The 26,069-nt window shown below is 43.6% G+C and overlaps 4 non-coding genes and 1 gene segment (V, D, J or C); 4 read left to right on the forward strand and 1 right to left on the reverse strand.

Annotated features, from left to right (window-relative positions):
* Positions 1 to 339: 339 nt before the first annotated feature.
* LOC139235529 (Ig heavy chain C region-like) lies at positions 340 to 4,995 on the reverse strand. The segment is given in 4 exon segments: positions 340 to 731; positions 1,631 to 1,939; positions 3,907 to 4,224; positions 4,833 to 4,995. Coding segments are annotated over 4 exon segments (1,182 nt in total).
* A 3,980-nt stretch (positions 4,996 to 8,975) lies between these two features.
* Positions 8,976 to 9,057, forward strand: trnal-uaa (transfer RNA leucine (anticodon UAA)). Its single transcript has one exon. It is a non-coding gene; the product is annotated as a tRNA-Leu (tRNA).
* A 4,916-nt stretch (positions 9,058 to 13,973) lies between these two features.
* Positions 13,974 to 14,056, forward strand: trnal-uaa (transfer RNA leucine (anticodon UAA)). The gene has a single exon. It is a non-coding gene; the product is annotated as a tRNA-Leu (tRNA).
* Positions 14,057 to 17,254: 3,198 nt separating this feature from the next.
* Positions 17,255 to 17,337, forward strand: trnal-uaa (transfer RNA leucine (anticodon UAA)). The gene has a single exon. It is a non-coding gene; the product is annotated as a tRNA-Leu (tRNA).
* Positions 17,338 to 25,673: 8,336 nt separating this feature from the next.
* trnal-uaa (transfer RNA leucine (anticodon UAA)) lies at positions 25,674 to 25,757 on the forward strand. The gene has a single exon. It is a non-coding gene; the product is annotated as a tRNA-Leu (tRNA).
* Positions 25,758 to 26,069: the final 312 nt, after the last annotated feature.

Here is a 26,069-nt window from a genome sequence, read left to right on the forward strand (position 1 = left end):
AACATCTCCAACTGAGATATAAATGTACAGCATTTGTTTATCATGATATAGAACTATGCAGATTCTCCCAGTGGGACGAAAGTTGCTGAAATGACTTTGAAGTATCCTCTCATTAAAGAGCTTCTCTTTGTCTCCAACCTGTGGTGTATATGAGCTGAGAGCGCTGAATGTACCAGCTTTGGCCACAAGTCCGACAAATATTCTGCTTCAGATTAACAGCCCGCCCCTTGGCTAAAATAGGCAACAAAATTAATTGAGCGGCTGTGTGTGTAACTCACGATTGGAAGAAAAGGCCTTTATTGTTTTTTATTTAAGAACTGAAAGGCAATCGAGAGATTCTCATTGATAAGAATTGATGTTGTCCATCAGAACAAGAGAAATATTCACAAAACTGGGTTTACCTCTGGATTTATTGACGGTTCTGTTGGTGATTTTCAAGGAAATCGGTTTATGTCCCACCACACAGGAGTAAGAAGCGCCGCTGGCCCACTCCTCGGCTGCAACGGATAGCAGGCTGTACATGAAGAATGATCTGCTGCCGTTCTCCGCCATCACCTCGGTGTTCTTGTAGTTGTCGGAATCCACCGGCTTGTCATTGACGGTCCATTTGACGAAGATCTCTCGGGGGGAGAAACCTCTCACTAAACAGGTGAGGCTGACCAACCTCTCAGCAGAGACTTCTTCTGCCGAGGGCAGGAGAACAGACACGGCCGGTTCCCGTGGATCTTTCGCTGTAGAACAGTTACAATAAAGGCCAATGAACTGGACAGTTCCAGAGACAATGGTGGGAGTTTTAATCTAATAAAGCAGGCGTGTTGAGGGTGTGGGGGTGATTAAATTTGTAAAAATCGGAATCCCGACATCAACCCGACCACTCCTGGTTGTAATATTGTATTTGAATAATATATTTATAGGAGGCTGGAATCCTCTATTTTAACCTCCATTCGGTGTTTAACTGTAGCTGGTCCGGCTTGACATACTGTGTAAATCCCAGCAGTTACAGCGATGCGTGGACTGCTGCACCCAGGTGGTTATTTCCCTTACACCTCCATTCTGGATCCAGGGTCCCTGCCTAACCCACCCCCCGCGTTCCGAGAGCTCCTCACTCGGATTCCAATCCTCCTCTTCTCCCGGGTGGCCTGTGAGACCACCACCACCACCAACTCGCCTTCTCCGTTTAAATTCGCCAATGTCCTGTAGTTACACGTCAGATAAATATGCTCTTCGTTGACATTTAACGCTTTATTATTTCCCCTCTGGGGCCTCTCTTGTTTGCCATCCCGCAGCAGAGTGAACATAATCTTTCTCTCTGAAATCTTTAAGGGTTGGACTTGAATTTACTGCACAGATCAAGGCGATTTGGCGAACTGGTCTCTGCCTGTGTTTATGCTCCATACAAGCCTCCACCTGACTCAGTTCATCTAACCCTAATAACATACCCTTCTATTCCTTTCTCGCTCATGGACTTATCCAGTTTCCCCTAAAATACATAACCTCAGGTCCAAGAGTGGGATTACCAAACTGAATGATCAGAGTAGCCCATTAAACACTTTATACAATGAATTGGCCCTTGCACATGCACCGGAAATAGTCACAGTATCTCACTTATTGCAACAATCTCCCCGCTCACCCTTTTCCTTGTGGATGGAATCTCTGATAGGAGTCGGCATATCCTGATGGCTCACCACGCAGTAGAACTTATCCCCACTCAGCCAGTCTTGTGTCGAGATGTTTAAGTTGCTGATCACACTGTTGGGATCCTCTCCGGGTTGGACGGCAATCTCTGATTTCAAAGCCTCCTTTTCTCGGGTCCAGGACACGGTGAGCCCATAAGGAGCGTCAGACACGACGCAGGTTAAGGTCACCGTCGCCTCCAGTAAGACCTGTTCCAGTGACGGTGGGCGAAGAGTGATTTTTGAATCGCTGCATGGGACATCCACTGCAAAACAGGAATGAAAGTCAGGAAAAGCTGCAGCTTCAGAATCCGGACACAATATTTAGCCTTAACTCGTTCAAGGGGAATACATCACTTTTGAGATATCAACCTCTCGCTGTTGCTTTAACACCGGCGGTATTGGAAGGACAATGAATTGGCAACGATTCCGGGAGATCTGTAACATTTCTTGTGTATTTGCAGCCAGAGCCACCTGTAATGGGCTGTGAAGCAAATAACCAGCGTAAAACGGGAATACATTGTGGTGCAATTGGGTTAGGCACTGAATAGCGCTCTTCCTGAAATCTCTTGCTCCTTTACACCCATCTATAGATCCTTGCATCCAAACGCATCTCCGCTGGTTATAATAGTGAAGCCCAAATAGCCCGAAGTTCAAGAGGTCTACACCAACATTACTCTGGTTCAAAACAAGTGTCAAATTGATTTCAGGATTTATGGGATAACAGGAAACAAAGTTAAGTTTCTGTTCACTTGCTGTGATCTTTATTGCGGTGAAAATGTGCAGGAACTAGTCACAGCCCCCGTCAGAGGAGAAGTGCAAGGTCGGGAGAATGGAGTTCCAAGGGGTCTTTTGTGGTGGGGCATCATTTTTAATGATGTCAGGTAGTTTGTTAATTTCTGTCATTACTGAACATTTATCATGTCTGGTGAGAGAGAGTCAGAGTTAAATATGACCTCAGGGCATTAATAGCAACATAGGAACTGGATGAGGCCACTCAGCCCATCCATCCTGTCCCGCAATCCAGTTAGATCAGGGCTGATCTACACTCAACACCATCTTCACGCCTTGGTTCTGTAACCCTTGATAATCTTGCCTAACAAAAATCTATCAATCTAAGTTTTCAACGTTTCAATTGAAACCAAGCTTCAGCAGCTTTTGGGGAGGGAAATCCAGACTTCCTGTGAAGAAATCCTTCCTGACATCACTTCTGCACGATCTGGCTCTAATTGTAAGATTCTGCTATTTGTTCTGGAATTTTCCATCAAAGGAAATAATTGTTCAACATCTACTTGATCAATTGTATTTATCTACTTGAACACCTCAATTGTATCACCTCTTAATATTCTCTACTCGTCTCCTCATCATTTTATTTTATTAGCCCCGGTATCATTCGGATAAACCTGAACTTTACCGCCTCCATGACCAGTATATCCTTCCTGAGGTGCGGAGCCCAGAATTGGGCTCAGTGCTCTGAATAGGGTAGATGCCCATTCCAACAGTGGGTTCTGGACAGCTAGCAGTAAAGGGTTCCAGACTCTGACTGCCGCTCCGTATATGATCAGCCAACTCAGGATAAACCTGAGAATAAGGGCACGTTACTCACTGCCTGAAATCAGAGCAGGGGGAAAGCTTCGTTTGCGAGTTTATTAAATCCTGAACAATGAGGAATCCTGAACCAGAAGATCGTGGGTTGAAGTCTCACTCCAGATACTTGATCACAAAATGTAAGCTGAGTCTCCCAGTGCAGTACTGGGGGCGTGGTGCACTATCGGAGGTGCGGTCTTTCGGATCACGTGTTAAACCGAGGATCCGTCTGGCCTCTTAGGTGGACGTAAATGATTCCCTGGATCTATTTCAATGAAAAGCCGAGGACTTTTCCTTAGTGGCCTGGGAATATTTATAGCTCAAAAAACACCACTAAGCAAAATATAATCTGGTCATTATCACACTGCTGTTTGTGGGAGATTGCTGTGCACTAAATGATTGCTGCACGTTGTACATTACAACTGTGACCACATTTCACAACTTAATTCATTGGCTGGCAAGCGATTTGGTTCCGACTAAGGTAGCTGAAGGCGCTGTTTCAAGGCAAGTTTGTAATCACAAGAATACACAAACTGCATGATTGGAAATTAGGAATAGTTCGGTGCTTTTTACTAATTTCAATAAAAGTCCTGACTGAGATCAGCGCTCATAATGGTCTATAACCTCCTGGGATTGTGCCTCTTACCCGGAGATCTGATGAAGTTACGGCTTTGCGTGACCCCTTCATGAGTGTCCTGGCAGGTGTAGACCGAGCCGGTGAACCATTCCTCGGCGGGGACTGTCAGCCGACTGGCCGCCGAGAAGTTTCCATTCACCTCAAATACGGGAGAGGTGACGGAGCCAGAATCCAGGAGTTGTCCTCTCTCCAGCCAATTCACGGTCAGTGACTTTGGCCGGAAATCGATGATTGAACACACGGCGCTTGCATATCTGCTGCTGGTGATTTGTTCAGTAGAACTCAGCGTGAGGAGAACAGTTGGAGGGATGATGTCGCGTTCAGAATCTTCAAGAGAAGACAAATTATTGACATTGCTTGCAAAATCAATCATTAAGAAATGCAAAGTGTCCTTATATTTTAACAGGTTCTTCGCTGTCAGACTAACACTAACCTGGCATTTACAGAGAGCAGAACTGTGCACAGTCTTTTCAGTGTAATCTGCAGACCGGAACTGTGCATAATATTCTTAGTATGATCTGGAGACCAGAACGTTACACAGTATTCCAAGAGTGATGAGGAGACCAGAACTGTAAACAATATTCTTAGTATGATATGGAGACCTGAACTGTGGACAGTATTCTAAATGTGATATGGAAACCAGAACTTGCATAATATTCTCAGTATGATAGGGAGACCAGAACTAAACACAGTATTTTAATTGTGATATGGGAGACCAGAACGGTGCACAGTATTATAAGTGCGATAGGGAGACCAGAACTATACACAGTACTCTAAGTGTGATATGGAGAACAGAACTGTACACAGCATTCTAAGTGTAATATGGAGATCAGAACTGTACACGACACTCTAAGTGTCGTCTAACCAAATTTCTGTACAAGTTGAACATACCTTCTCTTCTTCTCACAGTTTCACCTGTATCCCACATCACTAACCTAGCATTGTGATGGCCCAGACCGACACACCTCGCAGTAGATGCTGCTGCTGCACACCTCTGACTCGCTGATGGTTAACCGGCTCTTTATCTTTCTTCCAGGAAAGGCTGGTGATTTTATCTTTCTTCCAGGAAAAGCTGGTGATTTTGGGGGAGTAGTCCATCGCCAAACAGCTGAAGCAGTTTCTCCCTACTCAGCGCACGGTGATCTGGGCTCTATTCCATCCTATTGAATGGACGTCTCTTGAGTTTCCTCCTTCCTCACACTCAATAAATAATCCGAATTAAATACCATTCCAAAATCCGGTTTATTGGAAGTTTCTCCTTAAAACGGTCCATTTCATTTCCCATTGTTGTTCTTGTTATATAACAATGACCTGGACTTGGTTATAGGGATTCCATCTCGAAGTTCGAAGATGAAGCAAAACCTGGCAACGTAGCCAATAGTGAGCATGATAGTAACAGACTTGAAGAGGAATCAGAGAGACGAGTGAAATGGGCCGGGACATGGCAGGTGCAATTTAATGCGGATAATTGAGAAGCGGTGCACTTTGGGTGGAACAAGGAGAGGCAGTATCATCTAAATAGTATTGTTTTGAGGGGATACAAAAACAAAAATATCTGGATATTGCCCCGGTGTCAATATTACTAAAAATGTTATTTAATGCTCACTGAAAGCCGATGTGCATGTGTTTGTATGTGGGGTTGGGGTTGAAGCCCAGATTCTCACAGAGACAGAATCCAGGTTCTCACAGGACCAGGATAGCCGAGTGGTTGAGGCGTTGGCCTTAAAATTCAATGGGTTTTTCCCGCGTGGGTTCGTACCCAACTCCTGGTATTTCTTGAATTTAACACGGATTTCCTCCCATTCTGATCAGTAAAGCCGGATATAAATCGGTTTAATCAGCAATTTTCTGTAACAATGTGACACTCTGAACCGATAATGAAATGAAATTGTGAAATGTATCTGTGTCGCTCGGTCTCTAACTCTCTCTCTCTCTTCAGAGAGTTGTGTATGCGTTTGTATGTTTGAGTCTTTGTCTCTCTCAGTCTGACTACTCTGTCTGTCCCTGTTTCTCTGTTTGTCTCTGTCTTTCAATCTGTCTCTTTCTCACGGTTCCACGTCTGTTCCAATGGGATTCTCTCAGACTCTTTGTCTGACTGGCTCTCTCTTTTCCATCATTTCGGTCTGTCCATGTCTTTGCCTGTCTCTGTGAGTCCCTGCCTGTAAGCTGAGAAGTATTTCCATCATTTTCTGTTTTAGTCTCTATCGCTCTCTCTCCATCTGTCTCTCTCCTTGTCACTGTCTTTATCATTTTCTTTCTCTCACTCTTTCCCTCTCTCTCTTAATAGATCACACACACACATCTCTGTATATGTATATGTTTGAGTGTTTTTCACACTCAGTCTGCTTCTCCTTCTCAGTCTCACACTTTCTGTCTCTCGTTGTCTCTATCTCGCTGTCTGTCTCTCCCTGTTTGTCGGTTTGTCTCTGACTCTCAATGTGTCTGTCGACTTCTCATGGTGTCCGGTTCTGTTCACAGTGGCTCGATTCCTGCTCTGACAGAGCTGCTACCCGTCAGTTCCTCGTTAGCATAGTGCTGAGTATCCCCGCCTGTCACGTGGGTGACCGGGATTGAATTCCCCGACGCAGAGGCAGTTGTTTCAAAATGTAGAATTTTACTTCTGTTTCTTGGTAGAGATTCATATTAAAAAGTTCCAGAGCAATAAAGAACTGTAAAAGTACACGCAGAGGTTAGAGCCTCTTCCAGATTTTGAGCAAACGGAGACTTTTTCACGATTCTTTGGCCGTCTGCTGCACAGAGATGGATGACTGACTTTTTTCTGAGTGAATCTCTACCAAGTACTCACCAGGTTCTCACAGGACCAGGATAGCCGAGTGGTTAAGACGTTGGCCTGAAAATTCAGTGGGTTTTTCCCGCGTGGGTTCGTACCCTACTCCTGGTATCTTTTTAATTTGACACGGATTTCCTCCCATTCTGATCAGTAAAACCGGATTTTCATCGGTTGAATCAGCAATTTTCTGTAACAATGTGACACTCTGAACCGATAATGAAATGAAATTGTGAAATGGATCTGTGTCGCTCGGTCTCTGCCTCTCTCTCTTCAGAGAACTGTGCATGTGTTTGGATGTTTGAGTCTTTGTCTCTCTCAGTATGACTCACTCTGTCTGTCCCTGAAAGACACAGTAGTCGTGGCCGAGTGGTGAAGGCGACGTACTCGAAATCCATTGGGTTATCCCGCCAGGTTCGAATCCTGCCGACTACGATTCTCAGCATTTTTCATTCCATTTCACAATTTAACCGGTTATCTGCCAAACTGATCCTGAGATCGATGGAATAACGTCCCACACCTTTCAACCTGACATTTTTTTCTCATTTTTATTAATCTGCAATATTCACGATATATCAGTTTCAAAAATGGCAAACATCAGTCAAAGTTGCGACAGTGATTCAGCCTGTCTATCCCTCGAGATGTCTGAGGCATCTGTGCATGCCCGTTGGTGCGTGCAAATTTTTGGTTATGTATCTGTGTGTCTCTGTGTCTGTCTATCTCTATATATGTCTCTGTGTATGTGCGACTGTCTGTGGAAATCATCACCATGAATTTGGTATGTCCTGGAACTTATAAAAAAGACTTGGGGAAAATAATACGGTTGTGAACTTTTGTATCGGCTTTGGTTCAGTGGCAGCATTCTCGACTGAATCGGGAGTTTGTGTGATCAAGTCGCACTCCTGAGACTTGAGCATTATCATCTTGGCTAACACTCAAGTGCAGCACTTGGGGAATTTTGCAATGTTGAAGCTGTTGACTTTCGGATGAAATGTTAAATTGAAGCTCCGTCTGCACCCTCGGGTGGATATGAAAGGTCCCAGAGCATTACTCGAAAAAGAATAGGAGAGTTGCCCCCGTGTCCATATTGCTAAAAATGTTCGTAAATGCTCACTGAAAGCCGATGTGCATGTGTTTGAATGTGGGGTTGGGGTTGAAGCCCAGATTCTCACAGAGACAGAATCCAGGTTCTCACAGGACCAGAATAGCCGAGTGGTTGAGGCGTTGGCCTTAAAACTCAATGGGGTTTTTTCCCGCGTGGGTTCGTACCCCACTCCTGTTATCTCTTTAATTTGACACGGATTTGCTCCCATTTTGATCAGTAAAACCGGATATAAATCGGTTTAATCAGCAATGTTCTGTAACAATGTGACACTCTGAACCGATAATGAAATGAAATTGTGAAATATATCTGTGTCGCTCGGTCTCTGCCTCTCTCTCTTCAGAGAACTAAGCATGTGTTTGAATGTTTGAGTCTTTGACTCACTCTGTCTGTCCCTGTTTCTCTGTTTGTCTCTGTCTCTCAATCTGTCTCTTTCTTACTGTGCCACATCTGTTCCAATGGGATTCTCTCAGACTCTTTGTCTGACTGGCTCTCTCTTTCCCATCATTTCGGTCTGTCCATGTCTTTGCCTGTCTCTGTTAGCCCCTGCCTGTAAGCTGAGAAGTATCTCCATCATTTTCTGTTTTAGTCTCTCTATCTGTCTCTCTCCTTGTCACTGTCTTTATCATTGTCTTTCTCTCACTCTTTCCCTCTCTCTCTTAATAGATCACAAACACACATCTCTGTATATGTATATGTTTGAGTCTTTTTCTCACTCAGTCTGCTAATCCTTCTCAGTCTCACACTTTCTGTCTCTCGTTGTCTCAATCTCGCTGTCTGTCTCTCCCTGTTTGTCGGTTTGTCTCTGTCTCTCAATGTGTCTGTCGACTTCTCATGGTGTCCAGTTCTGTTCACAGTGGCTCGATTCTTGCTCTGACAGAACTGGTACCCGTCAGTTCCTCGTTAATATAATGATGAATATCCCCGCCTGTCATGCTGGAGACTGGGGTTCAATTCCCCGACGGGGAGGCAGTTATTTAAAAATGTAGAATGTTACTTCTATTTCTTGGTAGAGATTCATATTAAATGTTCCAGAGCAATATCGAACTGTAAAAATACAGGGGGAGGAGATTGCCTCGTCCAGATTTTCAGCAACGGAGAATTTTTCAGGAGTCTTTGGCCGTCTGCTGCACAGACATGGATGACTGAGTTTTTTCTTAGGCCAAGTACGGACCACGTTCTCACAGGACCAGGATAGCCGAGTGGTTAAGGCGTTGGTCTTAAAATTCAATGGGTTTTTCCCGCATGGGTTCGTACCCCACTCCAGGTATATCTTTAATTTGACACGGATTTACTCCCATTCTGATCAGTAAAACCGGATTTAAATCGGTTGAATCAGCAATTTTCTGCAACAATGTGACACTCTGAACCGATAATGAAATGAAATTGTGAAATGTGTCAGTGTCGCTCGGTCTCTGCCTCTCTCTCTTCAGAGAACTCAGCATGTGTTTGTATGTTTGAGTCTTTGTCTCTCTCAGTCTGACTCACTCTGTCTGTCGCTGAAAGACACAGTAGTCGTGGCCGAGTGGTTAAGACGACGGACTCGAAATCCATTGGGTTAGCCCGCCAGGTTCGAATACTGCCGACTATGATTCTCAGCATTGTTCATTCCATTTCACAATTTAACCGGTTCTCTGCCAAACTGATCCTGCGATAGATGGAATAACGTCCCACACCTTTCAACACTGACATTTTATTCTCATTTTTATTAATCTGCAATATTCACGATACATCCGTTTCAAAAATCGCAAACATCAGTCAAAGTTGCAACAGTGATTCAGCCTGTCTATCCCTCGAGATGTCTAAGGTATCTGTGCATGCCCGTTGTTGCGTGCAAATTTTTGGTTATGTGTGTGTGTGTCTCAGTGTCTGTCTATCTCTATATATGGCATGTTCGCTTTCATAGCTAGGTGATTTGAGTATAGGAGCAGGGATGTCTTACTGCAGTTGTACAGGGCCTTGGTGAGGCCATACCTGGAATGTTGTGTTCAATTTTTGTCCCCGAATCTGAGAAAGGACGTCCTTGATATTGAGGGAGTACAGCGAAGGTTCACCAGCATGATTCCCGGGATGGCAGGATTGACATCTGAGGAGAGACTGGATCAACTGGACTGGTATCCACTGGAGTTTAGAAGAATGAAAGGGGATCACACAGAAACATATAAAATTCTGACTAGATTGGACAGCTTAGAGACTGGAAGAATGTTCTCGTTGCTGGGGAGTATGCGACCAAGGATTAGAGTCGAAGATTAAGGGGTAAGCCATTTAGGACCGAGATGACGAGAAACCTATTCACTCAGAGAGTGGTTATCCTGTGAAATTTTCTACCGCAGAAAGTAGTTGAGGCCAGTTCGTTAGATATAATCAAAAGGGAGTTAGATATGCCCCTTACGGCTAAAGCGATCAAGGGGTATGGAGAGAAAGCAGGAAATGGGTACTGAGGTTGAATGATGAGCCATGATCTTATTGAATGGTGGTGCAGGCTCGAAGGGCCGAATGTCATATTCCTGCACCTAATTTCTATGTCTCTATGTTTCTATGTTGATGCGTGTATATTTTTGATTATTGTGTGTGCGTGTATCTGTTTATGTCTATCTGTATGTATATCTCTGTGTATGTGCAAATGTCTGTGGAAATCATCACCATGAATTTGGTACGTCCTGGAACTTTTTAAAAAACTTGGGAAAAATAATACGGTTGTGATCTTTGGTATCGGTTTTGGTTCAGTGGCTCCATTCTCGACTGAATCAGGAGGTTGTGTGTGTAAGACCCACTCCTGAGACTTAAACACATCATCTTGGATGACACTCAAATGCAGTATTTGGGGAATGTTGCATTATTGAAGCTGTTGACCATCGGCTGAAATTTTAAATTGAAGCTCCATCTGCACCCTCGGGTGGATGTGAAAGGTCCCAGAGCCTTAGTCGAAAAAGAATCGGAGAGCTGCGCCCGTGTCAATATTACGAAAAATGTTCATAAATGCTCCCTGAAATCCAATGTGTCTCTGTGTCACTGTGGGGGTGGAGCTGAATTCCAGATTCTGACAGAGATAGAGTCCAACCACTGACAGGATCAGGACCAGGATGGCCGAGTAGTAAAGGCGTTGGACGTAAGATGTAATGGGTTTATACCCGCGTGGGTTCAACCCCGCCTTCTGGTAATTCCTTAATAAAACGGAGATTTTTCCCATCCTGCTCAGTGATACCCGACTTTCATCTGCTGAATCTCCACTTTTCTGTAACTCTGTGACACTCTGAGCCGAAAAAGAAATGAAATTTTGAAATGTATCTGTGTCGCTCTCTCTCTTTAGAGAGCTGTGTTTGTGTGTGTGTGTTTGAGTCTTTGTCCCTCTCAGTCTACCTCTCTCTGACACTCTCTGTTTGTCCCTGTTTCTCTGTTTGTCTCTGTCTCTCAATCTGTCTCTTTCTCACGGTGTCTAGTTCTGTTGCCATGGGATTCTCTCAGACTCTCTGTCTGACTGCCTCTCTCTGTCCCATTATCTCTGTCTGTCCATGTCCTTGTCTGTCTCTGTTAGTCTCTGTCTCTAACCTGATAAGTATTTCCATTATTTTCTGTTTTTGTCTCTATGTCTCTCTCTCTATCTGTCTTTCTCTCTATCTATCTCCCTCTTTTTCTCTCTCTTTGTCCCTGTCCTTTTCTCTGTCATTCCATCACTATTTGCCTCCCTCTCTTTATGGAGCATGCAAATACATCTCTGTGTATGTATGAGTTTGAGTCGTTTTCTCATTCAGTCTGATCCTCCCTTTCAGACTCAAAGTTGATGTCTCTCTTTGTCTCTGTCTCGCTGTCTGTCTCTCCCTGTTTCCCTGTTTGTCTCTGGTTCTCAATGTGTCTGTCTCTTTCTCACCGTGTCCAGTTCTGTTCGAACGGGATACTCTCAATCTCTCTGTCTGACTTTTTCACTCTTTACCATCATCTCTGTCTGTCTATGTTTCTGCCTATCTGTCTCTCTTTGCCTGTCGCTGGTAGTTCCTGTCTCTAACCTGCTGAGTATTTCCATCATTTTCTGTTTATATCTTTGTCTCTCTCTCTATCTGTCGCTCTCTCTCCATCTGTCTCTCACCTTGTCACTGCTTTATCACTGTCTTTCTCTCACTCTTTCCCTCTCTCTTCTTATAGATCACACACACGCATCGCTGTATATGTAGGTGTTTGAGTCTTTTTCTCGCTGACTCTGACTGACTTTTCAGTCTCACCCTTTCTGTCTCTCGTTGTCTCTCTCTCGCTGACTGCCGATCCCTGTTTATCGGTTTGTCTCTGTCGATCAATGTTTCTGTCGACTTCTGTTCACAGCTCGATGACTGCTCTGACGCAACCCGTTCCCTCGTCCGTGTCATGCCGATTATGCCCCCCTTTTACGTGGGAGAACCGGGTTCAATTCCCCGACGGAAAAGCAGCTTTTTCAAAATGTTGAATTTTACTTCTGTTTCTTGGTATAGTTTTTATTAAAAAGTTCCACATCAATATAGAACAGTAAAAATACAGCAAGAGGAGATTGCCTCTTACAGATCTTTTGCAAACGGAGACTTTTTCAGAAGTCTGTGGCCGTCTGTTGCACAGAGATGGATGACTGAGTTTTTTCTGAATAACATTTAAAGTGCCAGAGACGCAGTAGTTGTTGCCGAGTGGTTAAAGCGAAGGTCTAGAAGTCCTGTCGGTTTGCTGCTTGTAGTTTCGAATCCTGCCGACTACGATTCACAGCATTTTCCATTCCATTTTACAATTTAACCAGGTTTTTGCAAAACGGATCCTGAGATAGGCAGAATAACGTCCCACACATTTCAACACTGACATCTATTTCTCATTTTTATTAATCTGCAATATTCATGATTCATACGGATAGAAAAACGCAAAAATCAGCCAAAGTACCGACAGTGACCCTGCCTGTCTATCCATCTACTTGTCAAAGGCAATCTATGTATATCTTGATCTGGGTGCCATGGTACATCAGTCATTGATTGTTGGTGTGCAGGTGCAGCAGGCGGTGAAGAAGGCTAATGGCATGTTCCCCTTCATAGCTAGGGGATTTGAGTATAGGAGCAGGGAGATCTTACTGCATTTGTCCAGGGCCTCCGTGAGGCCACACCTGGAATACTGTGTTCAGTTTTGGTCTCCGAATCTGAGGAAGGACGTCCTTGCTATTGAGGGAGTACAGCGAAGGTTCACCAGCATGATTCCCGGGATGGCAAGACTGACATATGAGGAGAGACTGGATGAACTGGGCTGGTATCCACTGGAGTATAGAAGATTGAGAGTAGATCAGAAGAAACATGAAAAATTCTGACGAGATTGGACAGCTTAGAGGCTGGAAGCATGTTCTCGCTGCTGGGGAGTTCGAGACCAAGGATCAGAGTCTAAGAGTAAGGGGTAAGCCATTTAGAAACCGAGATGAAGAGAAACGTCTTCACTGAGAGAGTGGATAACCAGTGAAATTTTCCACTGCAGAAAGTCGTTGAGGCCAGTACGTTAGATATATTCAAAAGGGAGTTAGATATTGCCCTTACGGCTAAAGGGATGAAGGGGTATAGAGAGGAAGCAGGAAAGGGGTACTGAGATTGAATGATCAGCCATGATGTTATTAAATGGTAGTGCAGGCTCGAAGGGCCGAATGGCATATTCCTGCACCTAATTTCTATGTTTCTATGTTGATGCGTGTATATTGTTGGTTATTGTGTGTGTCGTGTGTCTGTGTCTGTCTATCTGTATGTATGTCTCTGTGTATGTGCAACTGTCTGTGAAAATCATCACCATGAATTTGGTACGTCCTGGAACTTTTTAAAAAACTTGGGGTAAAATAATACAGTTGTGAACTTTGGTATCGGTTTTGGTTCAGTGGCTCCTTTCTCGACTGAATCAGGAGGTTGTGTGTGTAAGTCCCACTCCTGAGACTTGAACCCATAATCTTGGCTGACACTCAAATGCAGTACTTGGGGAATGTTGCATTGTTGAAGCTGTTGACCATCGGCTGAAATTTTAAATTGAAGCTCCATCTGCACCCTCGGGTGGATGTGAAAGTTCCCAGAGCCTTAGTCGAAAAATAATAGGAGAGTTGCGCCCGTGATAATATAACGAAAAATGTTTGTAAATGCTCCCTGAAATCAGATGTGTCTGGAGCTGAAGCCCAGATTCTCACAGAGGCAGAGTCCAACCTCTGACAGGTTTAGGACCAGGATGGCCGAGTGGTAAAAACGTTAGACTTAAAATCTAATGGGTTTATACTCGCGTGGGTTCGAACCCCACTCCTGGTAATTCCTTAATTAAACAGAGATTTTTCCCATCCTGCTCAGTGATACCCGATTTTCATCTGCTGAATCTCCAGTTTTCTGTAACGATGTGACACTCTGAGCATGAAATGAAATTGTGAAATGTCTCTGCTGCTCTCTCTCTCTTTCGAGAGCTGTGCATGTGTTTGTCTGTTTGAGACTTTGTCTCTCTCTGACCCACGCTGTCTCTCAATCTGTCTCTTTCTCACGGTGTCCAGTACTGTTGCAATGGTATTCTCTCAGACTCTCTGTCTGAATGCCTCTCTCTGTCCCATTGTCTCTGTCTGTCCATGTCCTTGCCTGTCTCTGTCTCTAACCTGATAAGTATTTCCATTATTTTCTGTCTTTCTCTCTATCTGTCTCCCTCTTTTTCTCTCTCTTTGTCCCTGTCCTTTTCTCTGACATTCCATCACTATTTGCCCCCCTCTCTTTTTGGAGCACGCAAATACATCTCTGTGTATGTATGTGTTTGAGTCTTTTTCTCATTCAGTCTGATCCTCCCTTTCAGTCTCAAACTTTCTGTCTCTCTTTGTCTCTATCTCACTGTCTGTCTCTCCCTGTTTCCCTGTTTGTCTTTGGTTCTGAATGTGTCTGTCTCTTTCTCACGGTGTCCAGTTCTGTTCGAAAGGGATTCACTCAATCTCTCTGTCTGGCTGTCTCACTCTTTCCCATAATCTCTGTCTGTCTATGTTTCTGCCTATCTGTCTCTCTTTGCCTGTCGCTGGTATTTTCTACCTCTCAACTGCTGAGTATTTCCATCATTTTCTGTTTATATCTGTCTCTCTCTCTATCTGTCGCTCTCTCTCTATCTGTCTCTCTCCTTGTCACTGTCTTTCTCTCACTCTTTCCCTCTCTCTCTTTATATGTAGGGGTTTGAGTCTTTTTCTCACTGAGTCTGCCTCACTTTTCAGTCTCACCCTTTCTGTCTCGCGTTGTCTCTCTCTCTCGCTGTCTGTCTATCCCTGTTTGTCGGTTTGTCTCTGTCGATCAATGTGTCTGTCGACTTCTGTTCACAGCTCGATTACTGCTCTAACGCAACCCGTACCGTCGTCCATATAGTGGTGATTATTCCCGCTTGTTATGCGGGAGAACTGGGTTGAATTTCCCGACGGCGCAGCAGTTTTTTCAAAATGTCGAATTTTACTTCTGTTTCTTTGTATAGATTTTATTAAAAAGTTCCAGAGCAATATAGAACAGTAAAAATACAGCAAGAGGAGATTGCCTCTTCCAGATTTTTTGCAAACGGAGACTTTTTCAGGATTCTGTTGCCGACCGCTGCACAGAGATGGACGACTGAATTTTTTCTGAGTAACATTTAAAGTGCCAGAGATGCAGTAATTGTGGCCGAGTGGTTAAAGCGATGGACTAGAAATACTTTGGGTTTTCTGCGCGTAGGTTTGAATCCTGCCGACTACGATTCTCAGCATTTTTCATTCCATTTAACAATTTAACCAGGTTTTGGCAAAACTGATCCTGAGATAGATGGAATAACGTCCCACACCTTTCAACACTGACATTTTTTTCACATTTCTGCTAGTCTGCAATATTCACGATACATACGGATAGAAAAATGCAAAAATCAGCCAAAGCAGTGACTCAGCCTGTCTATCCCTCGATATGTCAAAGGCATCTGTGCATGTCCGTTGGTGCATGTATATTTTTGGTTATGTGTGTGTGTGTGTGTGTGTGTTTCTGTGTCTGTCTATCTGTATATATGTCTCTGTGTATGTGCAACTGTCTGTGGAAATAATCAACATGAATTTGGCATGTCCTGGAACTTTTTCAAAAGACTTGGAGAAAATAATACGGTTGTGAACTTTTGCATTGGCTTTGGTTCAGTGGCAGCATTCTCGACGGAAAAACGCAAAAGCCAGCCAAAGCAGCGACAGTGACCCTGCCTGCCTATCCGTCTATTTGTCTAAGGCACTCTGTGTATATCTTGATCTGGGTGTCATGGTACATCTGTCATTGAAAGTGGGTATGCAAGCGCAACAGGCAGTGAAGAAGGCAAATGGCATGTTCGCCTTCATAGCTAGGTGCTTTGAATATAGGAGCAGGGAAGTCTTCCTGCAGTTGTACAGGGCCTTGGTGAAGCCACACGTTAAATATTTTGTTAGTTTTGGTCTCCAAATCTGAGGAAGGACGTCAGAATTGATGGAGCACAGCGAAGGTTCACCAGCTTGATTCCAGGGATGGCAGGACTGTCATATGAGGATAGACTGGATCAACTCTGCTGGTATCCACTGGAGTTTAGAAGAATGAGAGAGGATCTCATAGAAACATATCAAATTCTGACGAGATTGGACAAGTGAGAGGCAGGAAGAATGTTTCTGTTGCTGGGGAGTTCGAGAACCAGGGGTCACAGTCTCAGAATAAGGGGTAAGCCATTTAGGACCAAGATGAGGAGAAACAGCTTCATTCAGAGAGTGGTTAACCTGTGGAATTCTCTACCGCAGAAAGTTGTTGAAGCCAGTTCGTTAGATATATTGAAGAGGGAGTCAGATATGTCCCTTACGGCTCAACGGATCAAGGGATATGGAGAGAAAGGAGGATATAGGTACTGAGGTTGAATGATCAGCCATGATCTCATTGAATCGTGGTGCAGGCTGGAAGGGCCGAATGGCCTACTCCTGCAACTAATTTCTATGTTTCTATGTTTCTATGTTGATGCGTGTATATTTTTGGTTATTTTATGTGTGTGTGTGTCTGTGTATGTCTATCTGTATATTTGTCTCTCTGTATGTGCAACTGTCTGTGGAAATCATCACCAAGAATTTGGTATGTCCTGGAACTTTTAAAAAAACTTGGGGAAAATAATACGGTTGTGATCTTTGGTATCGGCTTTGTTTCAGTGGCTCCATTCAAAAGGTCGTGTGTGTAAGTCCCTCTCCTGAGACTTGAGCGCATCATCTTGGCTGACACTCAAATGCATTACTCTGGGAATTTTGCATTGTTGAAGCTGTTGATCATCGAATGAAATGTGAAATTAAAGCTCCGCCTGCACCCTCGGATGGATGTGAAAGGTCCCAGAGCATTACTCGAAAAAGAATAGGAGAGTTGCCCCGTGTCAATATCACGAAAAATGTTCGAAAATGCTCCCTGAAACCCTCTGTGTCTGTGTGTGTCTGTGGGGGTGGAGCTGAAGCCCAAATTCTGACAGAGACAAAACCCGTTTCTGCCAGGACCAGGATGGCCGAGTGGTTAAAGTGTTGGACTTAAAATCCAATGGATTTATAACTGTGTGGGTTCGAACCCCACTCCTGGTAATTGTTTAATTAAACAGAGATTATTTCCCATGCTGCTCAGTGTTACCCGATTTACATCTGTTGCATTTGCATGTTTCGGTGATACTCTGAGCAGATAATGAAATGTATCTGTGTCGCTCAGTCTCTGCCTCTCTCTTTCGAAAGCTGTGTCTGTGTTTGAGTCTTTGTCTCTCGAAGTCTGCCTCTGTCTCGTTCTCACTGTGTCCAATTCTGTTCCAAAGGGATTCTCTCTCTCTGACCGTCTCTCTATTTCCCATCATCTCTGTCTGTGTTGGACCCTGTCTCTAGCCTGATGAGTCATTCCATCATTTTCTGTTCTTATTTCTGTGTGTGTCTCTCTCTCTCTATCTGTCTTTCTCTCTATCTGTCTCTGTCTTTTTCTTGTCATTCCATCACTATTTGCCTCCCTCTCTTTATAGAGCACGCAAACACATCTCTGTGTATGTAAGTATTTGAGTCTTTGTCTCACTCAGTCTGACCCTCCCTCTCAGTCTAAAACTTTCTGTCTCTCTCTGTCTCTATCTCGCTGTCTGTCTCTCCCTGTTTCCCTGTTTGTCTCTGTCGCTCAATGTGTCTGTCTCTTTCTCACGGTGTCCAGTTCTGTTCGAATGGGATTCTCTCAATCACTCTGTCTGACTGTCTCTCTTTTTCCCATCATCTCTGTCTGTCTATGTTTCTGCCTATCTGTCTCTCTTTGCCTGTCGCTGTTAGTTCCTGTCTCTAAACTGCTGAGTATTTCCATCATTGTCTGTTTATATCTTTGTCTCTCTCTCTATCTGTCGCTCTCTCTCTATCTGTCTCTGTCCTTGTCACTGTCATTAACACTGTCTTTGTCTCACTCTTTCCCTCTCTCTCTTTATAGAGCACACACACATATCTCTGTATATGTATGTGTTTGAGTTTTTTTCTCACTGCGTCTGCCTCTCCTTCTGAGTCTCACACTTTCTGTCTCTCGTTCTCTCTATCTCGTTGTCTGTCTCTCCCTGTTTGTCGGTTTATTTCTGTCTCTCAATGTGTCTCTCTACTTCTCATGGAGGCCAGTTCTCCTCACAGTTCGATTCCTGCGTTGACGAAACCCACATTCATTGGTATAGTGCGTAGTATCCCGGCCTGTTATGTAGAAGACAGGGTTTCAATTCCCCAACGGACAGGAAGCTTTTTCAAAATGCAGGATTTTACTTCTGTTTCTTGGTATAGATTCATATTAAAAAGTTCCAGTGCAATACAGAATAGTAAAAATAGAGGAAGAGGAGATTTTTTTCAGAATTCTGTGTCATCTGCTGCAGAGAGGTGGATGACTGAGTTTTATCTGTGTAACATTTAAATAAATAACGAGTCAGTAGTCGTGGCCAAGAGGTTACAGCGATGAGCTAAAAAATCCATCGTATTTTACCCCTGAAGGTCGAATCCTGCCGACTTCGATTCTCAGCATTTTTCATTCCATTTCACAATTTAACCAAGTCTTTGCAAAACTCAACCTGAGATTGATGGAATAACGTCCCACACCTTTGAAAACTGTCATTTTTAAAATAATTTTAATTAAGCTGTAATATTCACGATACTTAAGTATAGAAAAACGCAAAAATCAGCCAAAGTTGCGACAGTGATTCAGCCTGTCTATCCCTCTATATGTCGAAGACATCTGTACATGTCCGTTGGTGCGAGTATATTTTTGCCGATGTGTGTGTGTGTCTGTGTCTGTCTATCTGTATTTATATATATATCTGTGTATGTGCAACTGTCTGTATAAATTATCACCATGAATTTGGTATGTCATGGAACTTTTTAAAAAGATTTGATGAAAATAATACGGTTGTGAACTTTGGTATCGGCTTTGTTTCAGTGGCGGTATTCTCGACTGAATAAGGAGTTTGTGTGTTTAAGTCGCACTCCTGAGACTTGAGCAGATAATCTTGGCAGACACTCAAGTGCAGTACTTGGGGAATTTTGCATTGTTGAAGCTGTTGACTTTCAGAAGAAATTTTAAATTAAAGCTCCGTCTGCACCCTCGGGTGGATCACAGCATTACTCGAAAAAGAATAGGAGACTTGCCCCCGTGTCAATATTACAAAAAATGTTCCTAAATGCTCACTGAAACCCGATGTGTATGTGTGTGTCTGTGGGGTGGAGTTGAAGCCCAGATTCTCACAGAGACAGAATCGAAACACTGGAAGGACCAGGATGGCCGAGTGGTAAAGGCGTTGGCCTTAAAATTCAATGGGATTTTCCCACGAGATTTCGTACCTCACTCCTCGAATCTCTTTAATTTATCACTGATTTCCCCCCATGCTGATCAGTGATACCTGAGTTTCATCTGTTGAATCAACAATACTCTGTTACTCTGTGACACATTGAGCCGATCATGAAATGAAATTGTGAAATGTATCTGTGTATCTCAGTCTCTGCCTTTCTGTCTTTAGAGAGCTGTGCATGTGTTTGTGTGCTTGAGTCTGAGTCTGCCTCTCTCTGACTCACTCTGTTTGTGCATGTTTCTCTGTTTGTCTCTGTCTCTCAATCTGTCTCTTTCTCATGGTGCCCACGTCTGTTCCAATAGGATTCTCTCAGAATCTCTGTCTGACTGTCTCTCTCTTTCCCATCATCTCTGCCCATGTCTTTGCCTGTCTCACTTTGTCGTTGTCTCTAACCTGATGAGTATTTTCATCATTTTCAGTTTTAGAAACATAGAAACATAGAAAATAGCTACAGGATTAGGCCATTCGGCCCTTTGAGCCTGCGCCGCCATTCAATATGTTCATGGCTGACCATTCCTTCAGTTCCCCTTTCCTGCTTTCTCTCCATACCCCTTGACCCCCTTATCCGTAAGAGCCATATCTAACTCCCTCTTGAATATATCCAATGAACTGGCATCAACAACTCTGTGCGGCAGGGAATTCCACAGGTCAGCAACTCTCTGAATGAAGAAGTTTCTCCTCATCTTAGTGCTAAATGGCCTACCCCTTATCCTAAGACTATGTCCCCTGGTTCTGGACTTCCCGAATATCGAGAACTTTCTTCCCGCATCTAACCTGTACAGTCCCGTCAGAATTGTATATATTTCTATGAGATCCCCTCTCATCATTCTAAACGGCAGTGAATAAAGGCCCAGTTGATCCAATCTCTCCTCATATAACAGTCCTGCCATCTCTGGAATCAGTCTGTTGACAATATCGGACTGAGTCAGCATGGATTTATGAAATGGAAATCATGCTTGATGAATCTTCTGGAATTTATTGAGGATGTAACGAGTAAAGTGGACAAGGGAGAACCAGTGGATGTGGTGTATTTGGACTTTCAATAGGCTTTTGACAAGGTCCCGCACAAGAGATTGGTGCACAAAATCCAAGCGCATGGTATTGGGATTAATGTACTGGCGTGAATAGAGAACTGTTTGGCAACTGGTTTACTGCACTCCCTCAATAGCAAGAACGTCCTTCCTCAGACTAGGAGACCAAAACTAAGGCCTTGTACAACTGCAGTAAGGTCTCCCTGCTCCTATATTCAAATCCCCTAGCTATGAATGCCAGCATGCCATTTGCCTTCTTTACCGCCTGCTGTACCTGCGTGCCCACTTTCAGTGACTGATAAACCATGATACCCAGGTCTCGTTGCACCTCCCCTTTTTCTAGTCTGCCTCCATTCAGATAATATTCTGCCTTCGTGTTTTTGCCCCCAAAATGGATAACCTCACATTTATACACATTATACTGCATCAGCCAGAAATTTGCCCATTCACCTAATCTGTCCAAGTCACCCTGCAGCCTCTTAGCATCCTCCTCACAGCTCGCACCGCAGCCCAGTTTAGTGTCATCTGCAAACTTGGAGATATTACACTCTATTCCTTCAACCAAATCGTTAATGTATATTGTAAAGAGCTGGGGTCCCAGCACTGAGCCCTGCGGCACCTCACTAGTAACTGCCTGCCATTGTGAAAAGACCTGTTTATCCCGATTCTCTGCTTCCTGTCTGTCAACCAGTTCTCTATCCACGTCAGTACATTAATCCCAATACCATGCGCTTGGATTTTGTGCACCAATCTCTTGTGCGGGACCTTGTCAAAAGCCTATTGAAAGTCCAAATACACCACATCCACTGGTTCTCCCTTGTCCACTCTACTCGTTACATCCTCAAAAGATTTCATAAGATTCCTCAAGCATGATTTCCTTTTCATAAATCTATGCTGACTCGGTCCGATCCTGTCAGTGCTTTCCAAATGGGCTGCTATTTCATCCTTAATGATTGATTCCAACATTTTCCCCACTACTGATGTCAGGCTAACCGATCTATAATTACCCGCTTTCTCTCTCCCTCCTTTTTTAAAAAGTGCCATCACATTAGCTACCCTCCAGTCAATAGGAACTGATACAGAGTCGATAGATTGTTGGAAAATGATCACCAATGCATCCACTATTTCTGGGACCACTTCCTTAAGTACTCTGGGATGCAGACTATCAGGACCCAGGGATTTATCGGCCTTTATTCCCATCAATTTCCCTAACACAATTTCCCGCCAATAAGGATATCTTTCAGTTCCTCATTCTCACTAGACTCACAGTCCCCTCGTACATTTTGAAGGTTTTTTGTATCTTCCTTTGTAAAGACAGAACCGAATTATTGTCTCTATCTCTCTCTATATCTGTCTTTCTCTTTATCTGTCTCCCCCTTTGAACATAAGAACATAAGAACATAAGAATTAGGTACAGGAGTAGGCCATCTGGCACTCGAGCCTGCCCCGCCATTCAATAAGATCATGGCTGATCTGGTCGTGGATTCAGCTCCACTTACCCGCCCTCTCCTCGTAATCCTTAATTCCCTTATTGGTTAAAAATTTATCTATCTTTGACTTGAAAACATTCAATGAGCTAGCCTCAACTGCTTCCTTGGGCAGAGAATTCCACAGATTCACAACCCTCTGGGAGAAGAAATTTTTTCTCAACTCGGTTTTAAATTGGCTCCTCCGCATTTTGAGGCTGTGCCCCATAGTACTAGTCTCCCCGACCAGTGGAAACAATCTCTCTGCCTCTATGTTGTCTATCCCTTTCATGATTTTAAATGTTTCTCTAAGATCACCCTTCATCCTTCTGAACTCCAAGGAGTAAGGACCCAGTCTACTCAATCATCATAAGGTAACCCCCTCATTTCTGGAATCAGCCTAGTGAATCGTCCCTGTACCCCTTCCAAAGCTAGTATATCCTTCCTTAAGAAAGGTGAACAAAACTGCACGCAGTACTCCAGGTGCAGCCTTTCCAATACCTTATACAGTTGCAGCAAGACATCCCTGCTTTTGTATTCCATCCCTTTCGCAATGAAGGCCAATATTCCATTTGCCTTCCTGATTACCTGCTGCACCTGCAAACTAACCTTTTGGGATTCATGCACAAGGACCCCCAGGTCCCTTTGCACCACAGCATGTTGTAATTTCTCCCCATTCAAATAATATTCCCTTTTACTGTTTTTTTCCCAAGGTGGATGACGTCACACTTTCCGACATTGTATTGCATCTGCCAAACCTTAGCCCATTCGCTTAACCTATCCAAATCTCCTTGCAGTCTCTCTGAGTCCTCTACACAACCCGCTTTCCCAATAGTCTTAGTGTCATCTGCAAATTCTGTTGCACTACAATCTGTCCCCTCTTCTAGGTCATCTATGTATATTGTAAACAGTTGTGGTCTCAGCACTGATCCCTGTGGCACACCACTAACCACCGATTTCCAACCAGAAAAGGACCCATTTATCCCGACTCTCTGCTTTCTGTTCGCCAGCCAATTCTCTATCCATGCTAATACATTTCCCCTGACTCCGCGTACCATTGTCTTCTGTAGTAACCTTTTGTGTGGCACCTTATCCAATGCCTTTTGGAAATCTAAATACACCACATCCACCGGTACACCTCTATCCACCATGCTCGTTATAGCCTCAAAGAATTCCAGTAAGGTAGTTAAACATGATTTCCCTTTCATGAATCCATGCTGCGTCTGCTTGATTGCACTATTCCTATCTAGATGTCCCGCTATTTCTTCCTTAATGATAGTTTCAAGCATTTTCCCCACTACAGTTGTTCAACTAACCGGCCTATAGTTACCTGCCATTTGCCTGCTCCGTTTTTTTAAACAGAGGCGTTACATTAGCTGCTCTCCAATCCGCTGGTACCTCCCCAGATTCCAGAGAATTTTGGTAGATTATAACGAATGCATCTGCTATAACTTCAGCCATCTCTTTTAACACCCTGGGATGTATTTCATCATGACCAGGGGACTTGTCTACCTTCAGTCCCATTAGCCTGTCCAGCATTATTCCCCTAGTGATAGTGATTGTCTCAACGTCCTCCCTTTCCACATTCCTGTGGCCTGCAAATTTTGGCATTTTTTTTGTGTCTTCCACTGTGAAGACGGAAGCAAAATAATTGTTTAAGGTCTCAGCCATTTCCACATTTCCCATTATTAAATCTCCCTTCTCATCTTCTGAGGGACCAACATTTACCTTAGTCGTTTCTCTTCCGTTTTATATATCGGTAAAAGCTTTTACTATCTGTTTTTATATTTTGCGCCAGTTACTTTCGTAATCTATCTTTCCTTTCTTTATTGCTTTCTTAGTAATTCTTTGCTGTCATTTAAAATTTTCCCAATTTTGTAGTTTCCCACTAACCTTGACCACCTTATACGCATTGTTTTTTAATTTGATACTCTCCTTTATTTCCTTGGTTATCCTCAGCTGGTTATCACTTCTCTAGCCGCCCCTCTTTTCACTGGAATATATTTTTTTTGCGCATTATGAAAGAGATCCTTAAAAGTCCTCCACTGTTCCTCAATTGTGCCACTGTTTAGTCTTTGTTTCCAGTCTACTTTAGCCAACTCTGCCCTCATCCCACTGTAGTCCCCTTTGTTTAAGCATCGTAACCTCGTTTCTGATACAACTTCCTCATCCTCAATCTGTATTACAAATTCAACCATATTGTGATCACTCATTCCGAGAGGATCTTTTACGAGGAGATCGTTTATTTTTCCTGTATCATTACACAGGACCAGATCCAAGATGGCTTGCTCCCTTGTAGGCTCTGTTACATACTGTTCTAAGAAATAGTCCCGTATGCATTCTATGAATTATCTCTCTCTTTGTCCCTGTCTTTGTCCCTGTCATTCCATCACTATTTGCCCCTCTCTTTATGGAGCACACAAACACATCTCTGTATATGTATGTGTTTGAGTCTTTCTGTTATTCAGTCTGACCTTCCATCTCAGTCTCAAAGTCTCTGTTTCTCTTTGTCTCTATCTCGCTGTCTGTCTCTCCCTGTTTCCCTGTCTCTCAACTTATCTGTCTCTTTCTCACGATGTCCAGTTCTGTTCCAATGGGATTCTCTCAGTCTCTCTGTCTGACTGTCTCTCTCATTCCCATCATCTCTCTCTGTCCATGTCTCCACCCGTCTCTCGCTTTGCCTGTCTCTGTTACTTCCTGTCTCTAACCTGCTGAGTATTTCCATCATTTTCTGTTTATATCTCTGTCCATCTCTCTATCTGTCGCTCACTCTTTCTCGGTCTCTCTCCTTGTCAATGTCTTTGTCACTGTCTTTCTCTCACTCTTTCCCTCTCTCTCTTTAAAGAGCACACACACACACATCTCTGTATATGTGTGTGTTTGAGTCTTTTTCTCACTCAGTCTGCCTCTCCTTCTCAGTCTCATACTTTCTGCCTCACGTTGTCTCTATCTCGCTGTCTGTCTCTCCCTGTTTGTCGGTTTGTCTTTGTCTCTCAATGTGCCTATCGACTTCTCATGGTGTCCAGTTCTGTTAACAGCTCGATTCCTGTTCTAACAAAACAAATACGCGTCAGTTCCTCGTTAGTGTAGCAGTTAATATCCCTTCCTGTCACGCGTGAGGTCGGGGTTCAATTCCCTGACGAGGGTGGAGCTTTTTCAAAATGTTGTATATTACTTCAAAATGTCCTGGAACTTTATAAAAAGATTTGGGGAAAGTAATACGGATGTGAGCCTTTGGTATCGGCTTTGGTTCAGTGGCAGCATTCTCGGCTGAATCAGGAGGTTGTGTGTGTGAGTCCAACTCCTGAGACTTGAGCATATGATCTTGGCTGACACTCAAATGCAGCACTTGGGCAATTTTGCATTGTTGAAGCTGTTGACTTTCGGATGAAATGTTAAATTGAAGCTCCGTCTGCACCCTCGGGTGGATGTGAAAGTTCCCAGAGCATTACTCTAAAAATATTGGGAGAGTTGCCCCTGTGTCAATATTACTATAAATATTTGAAAATGCTCATTAAAAACCTATGTCTGTGAGAGTGGAGCTGCAGCCCATATTCTCACAGAGACAAAATCCGAATACAGCCAAAACCAGGATGGCCGAGTGGTTTAGGCGTTGGACATAAAATCCAATGGGTGTATAGCTGCGTGGGTTCGATACCCCACTCTTGGTAAATCTTTAAATTGAAACCGATTTCCTCCCAACCTGCTCAGTAATACGCGAATGTATTCTGTTGAATCTGTACATGTCGATAACTTTATAGCATTCTCAACTGACAAAGAGATGGGGTTATGCAATGTTTCTGTGCCTCTCACTCTCTGTGTTAAGAGAGCTCTTTATGTGTTTGTGTTTGAGTCTGACTCACTCTGTCTGAGGAATTACGAGCTGAATTTAGGGAGCCTGGAGCTAAATTAACAAATAGGACATCAAAGGTAGCAATTTCAGGATAGCTACCACTGACACCTGCTAGTCAGAGTAGGAATCG

The sequence above is a fragment of the Pristiophorus japonicus genome, chromosome 23 (assembly GCF_044704955.1).
Source record: "Pristiophorus japonicus isolate sPriJap1 chromosome 23, sPriJap1.hap1, whole genome shotgun sequence".
In the NCBI taxonomy this organism is placed as follows: Eukaryota; Metazoa; Chordata; class Chondrichthyes; family Pristiophoridae; genus Pristiophorus; species Pristiophorus japonicus.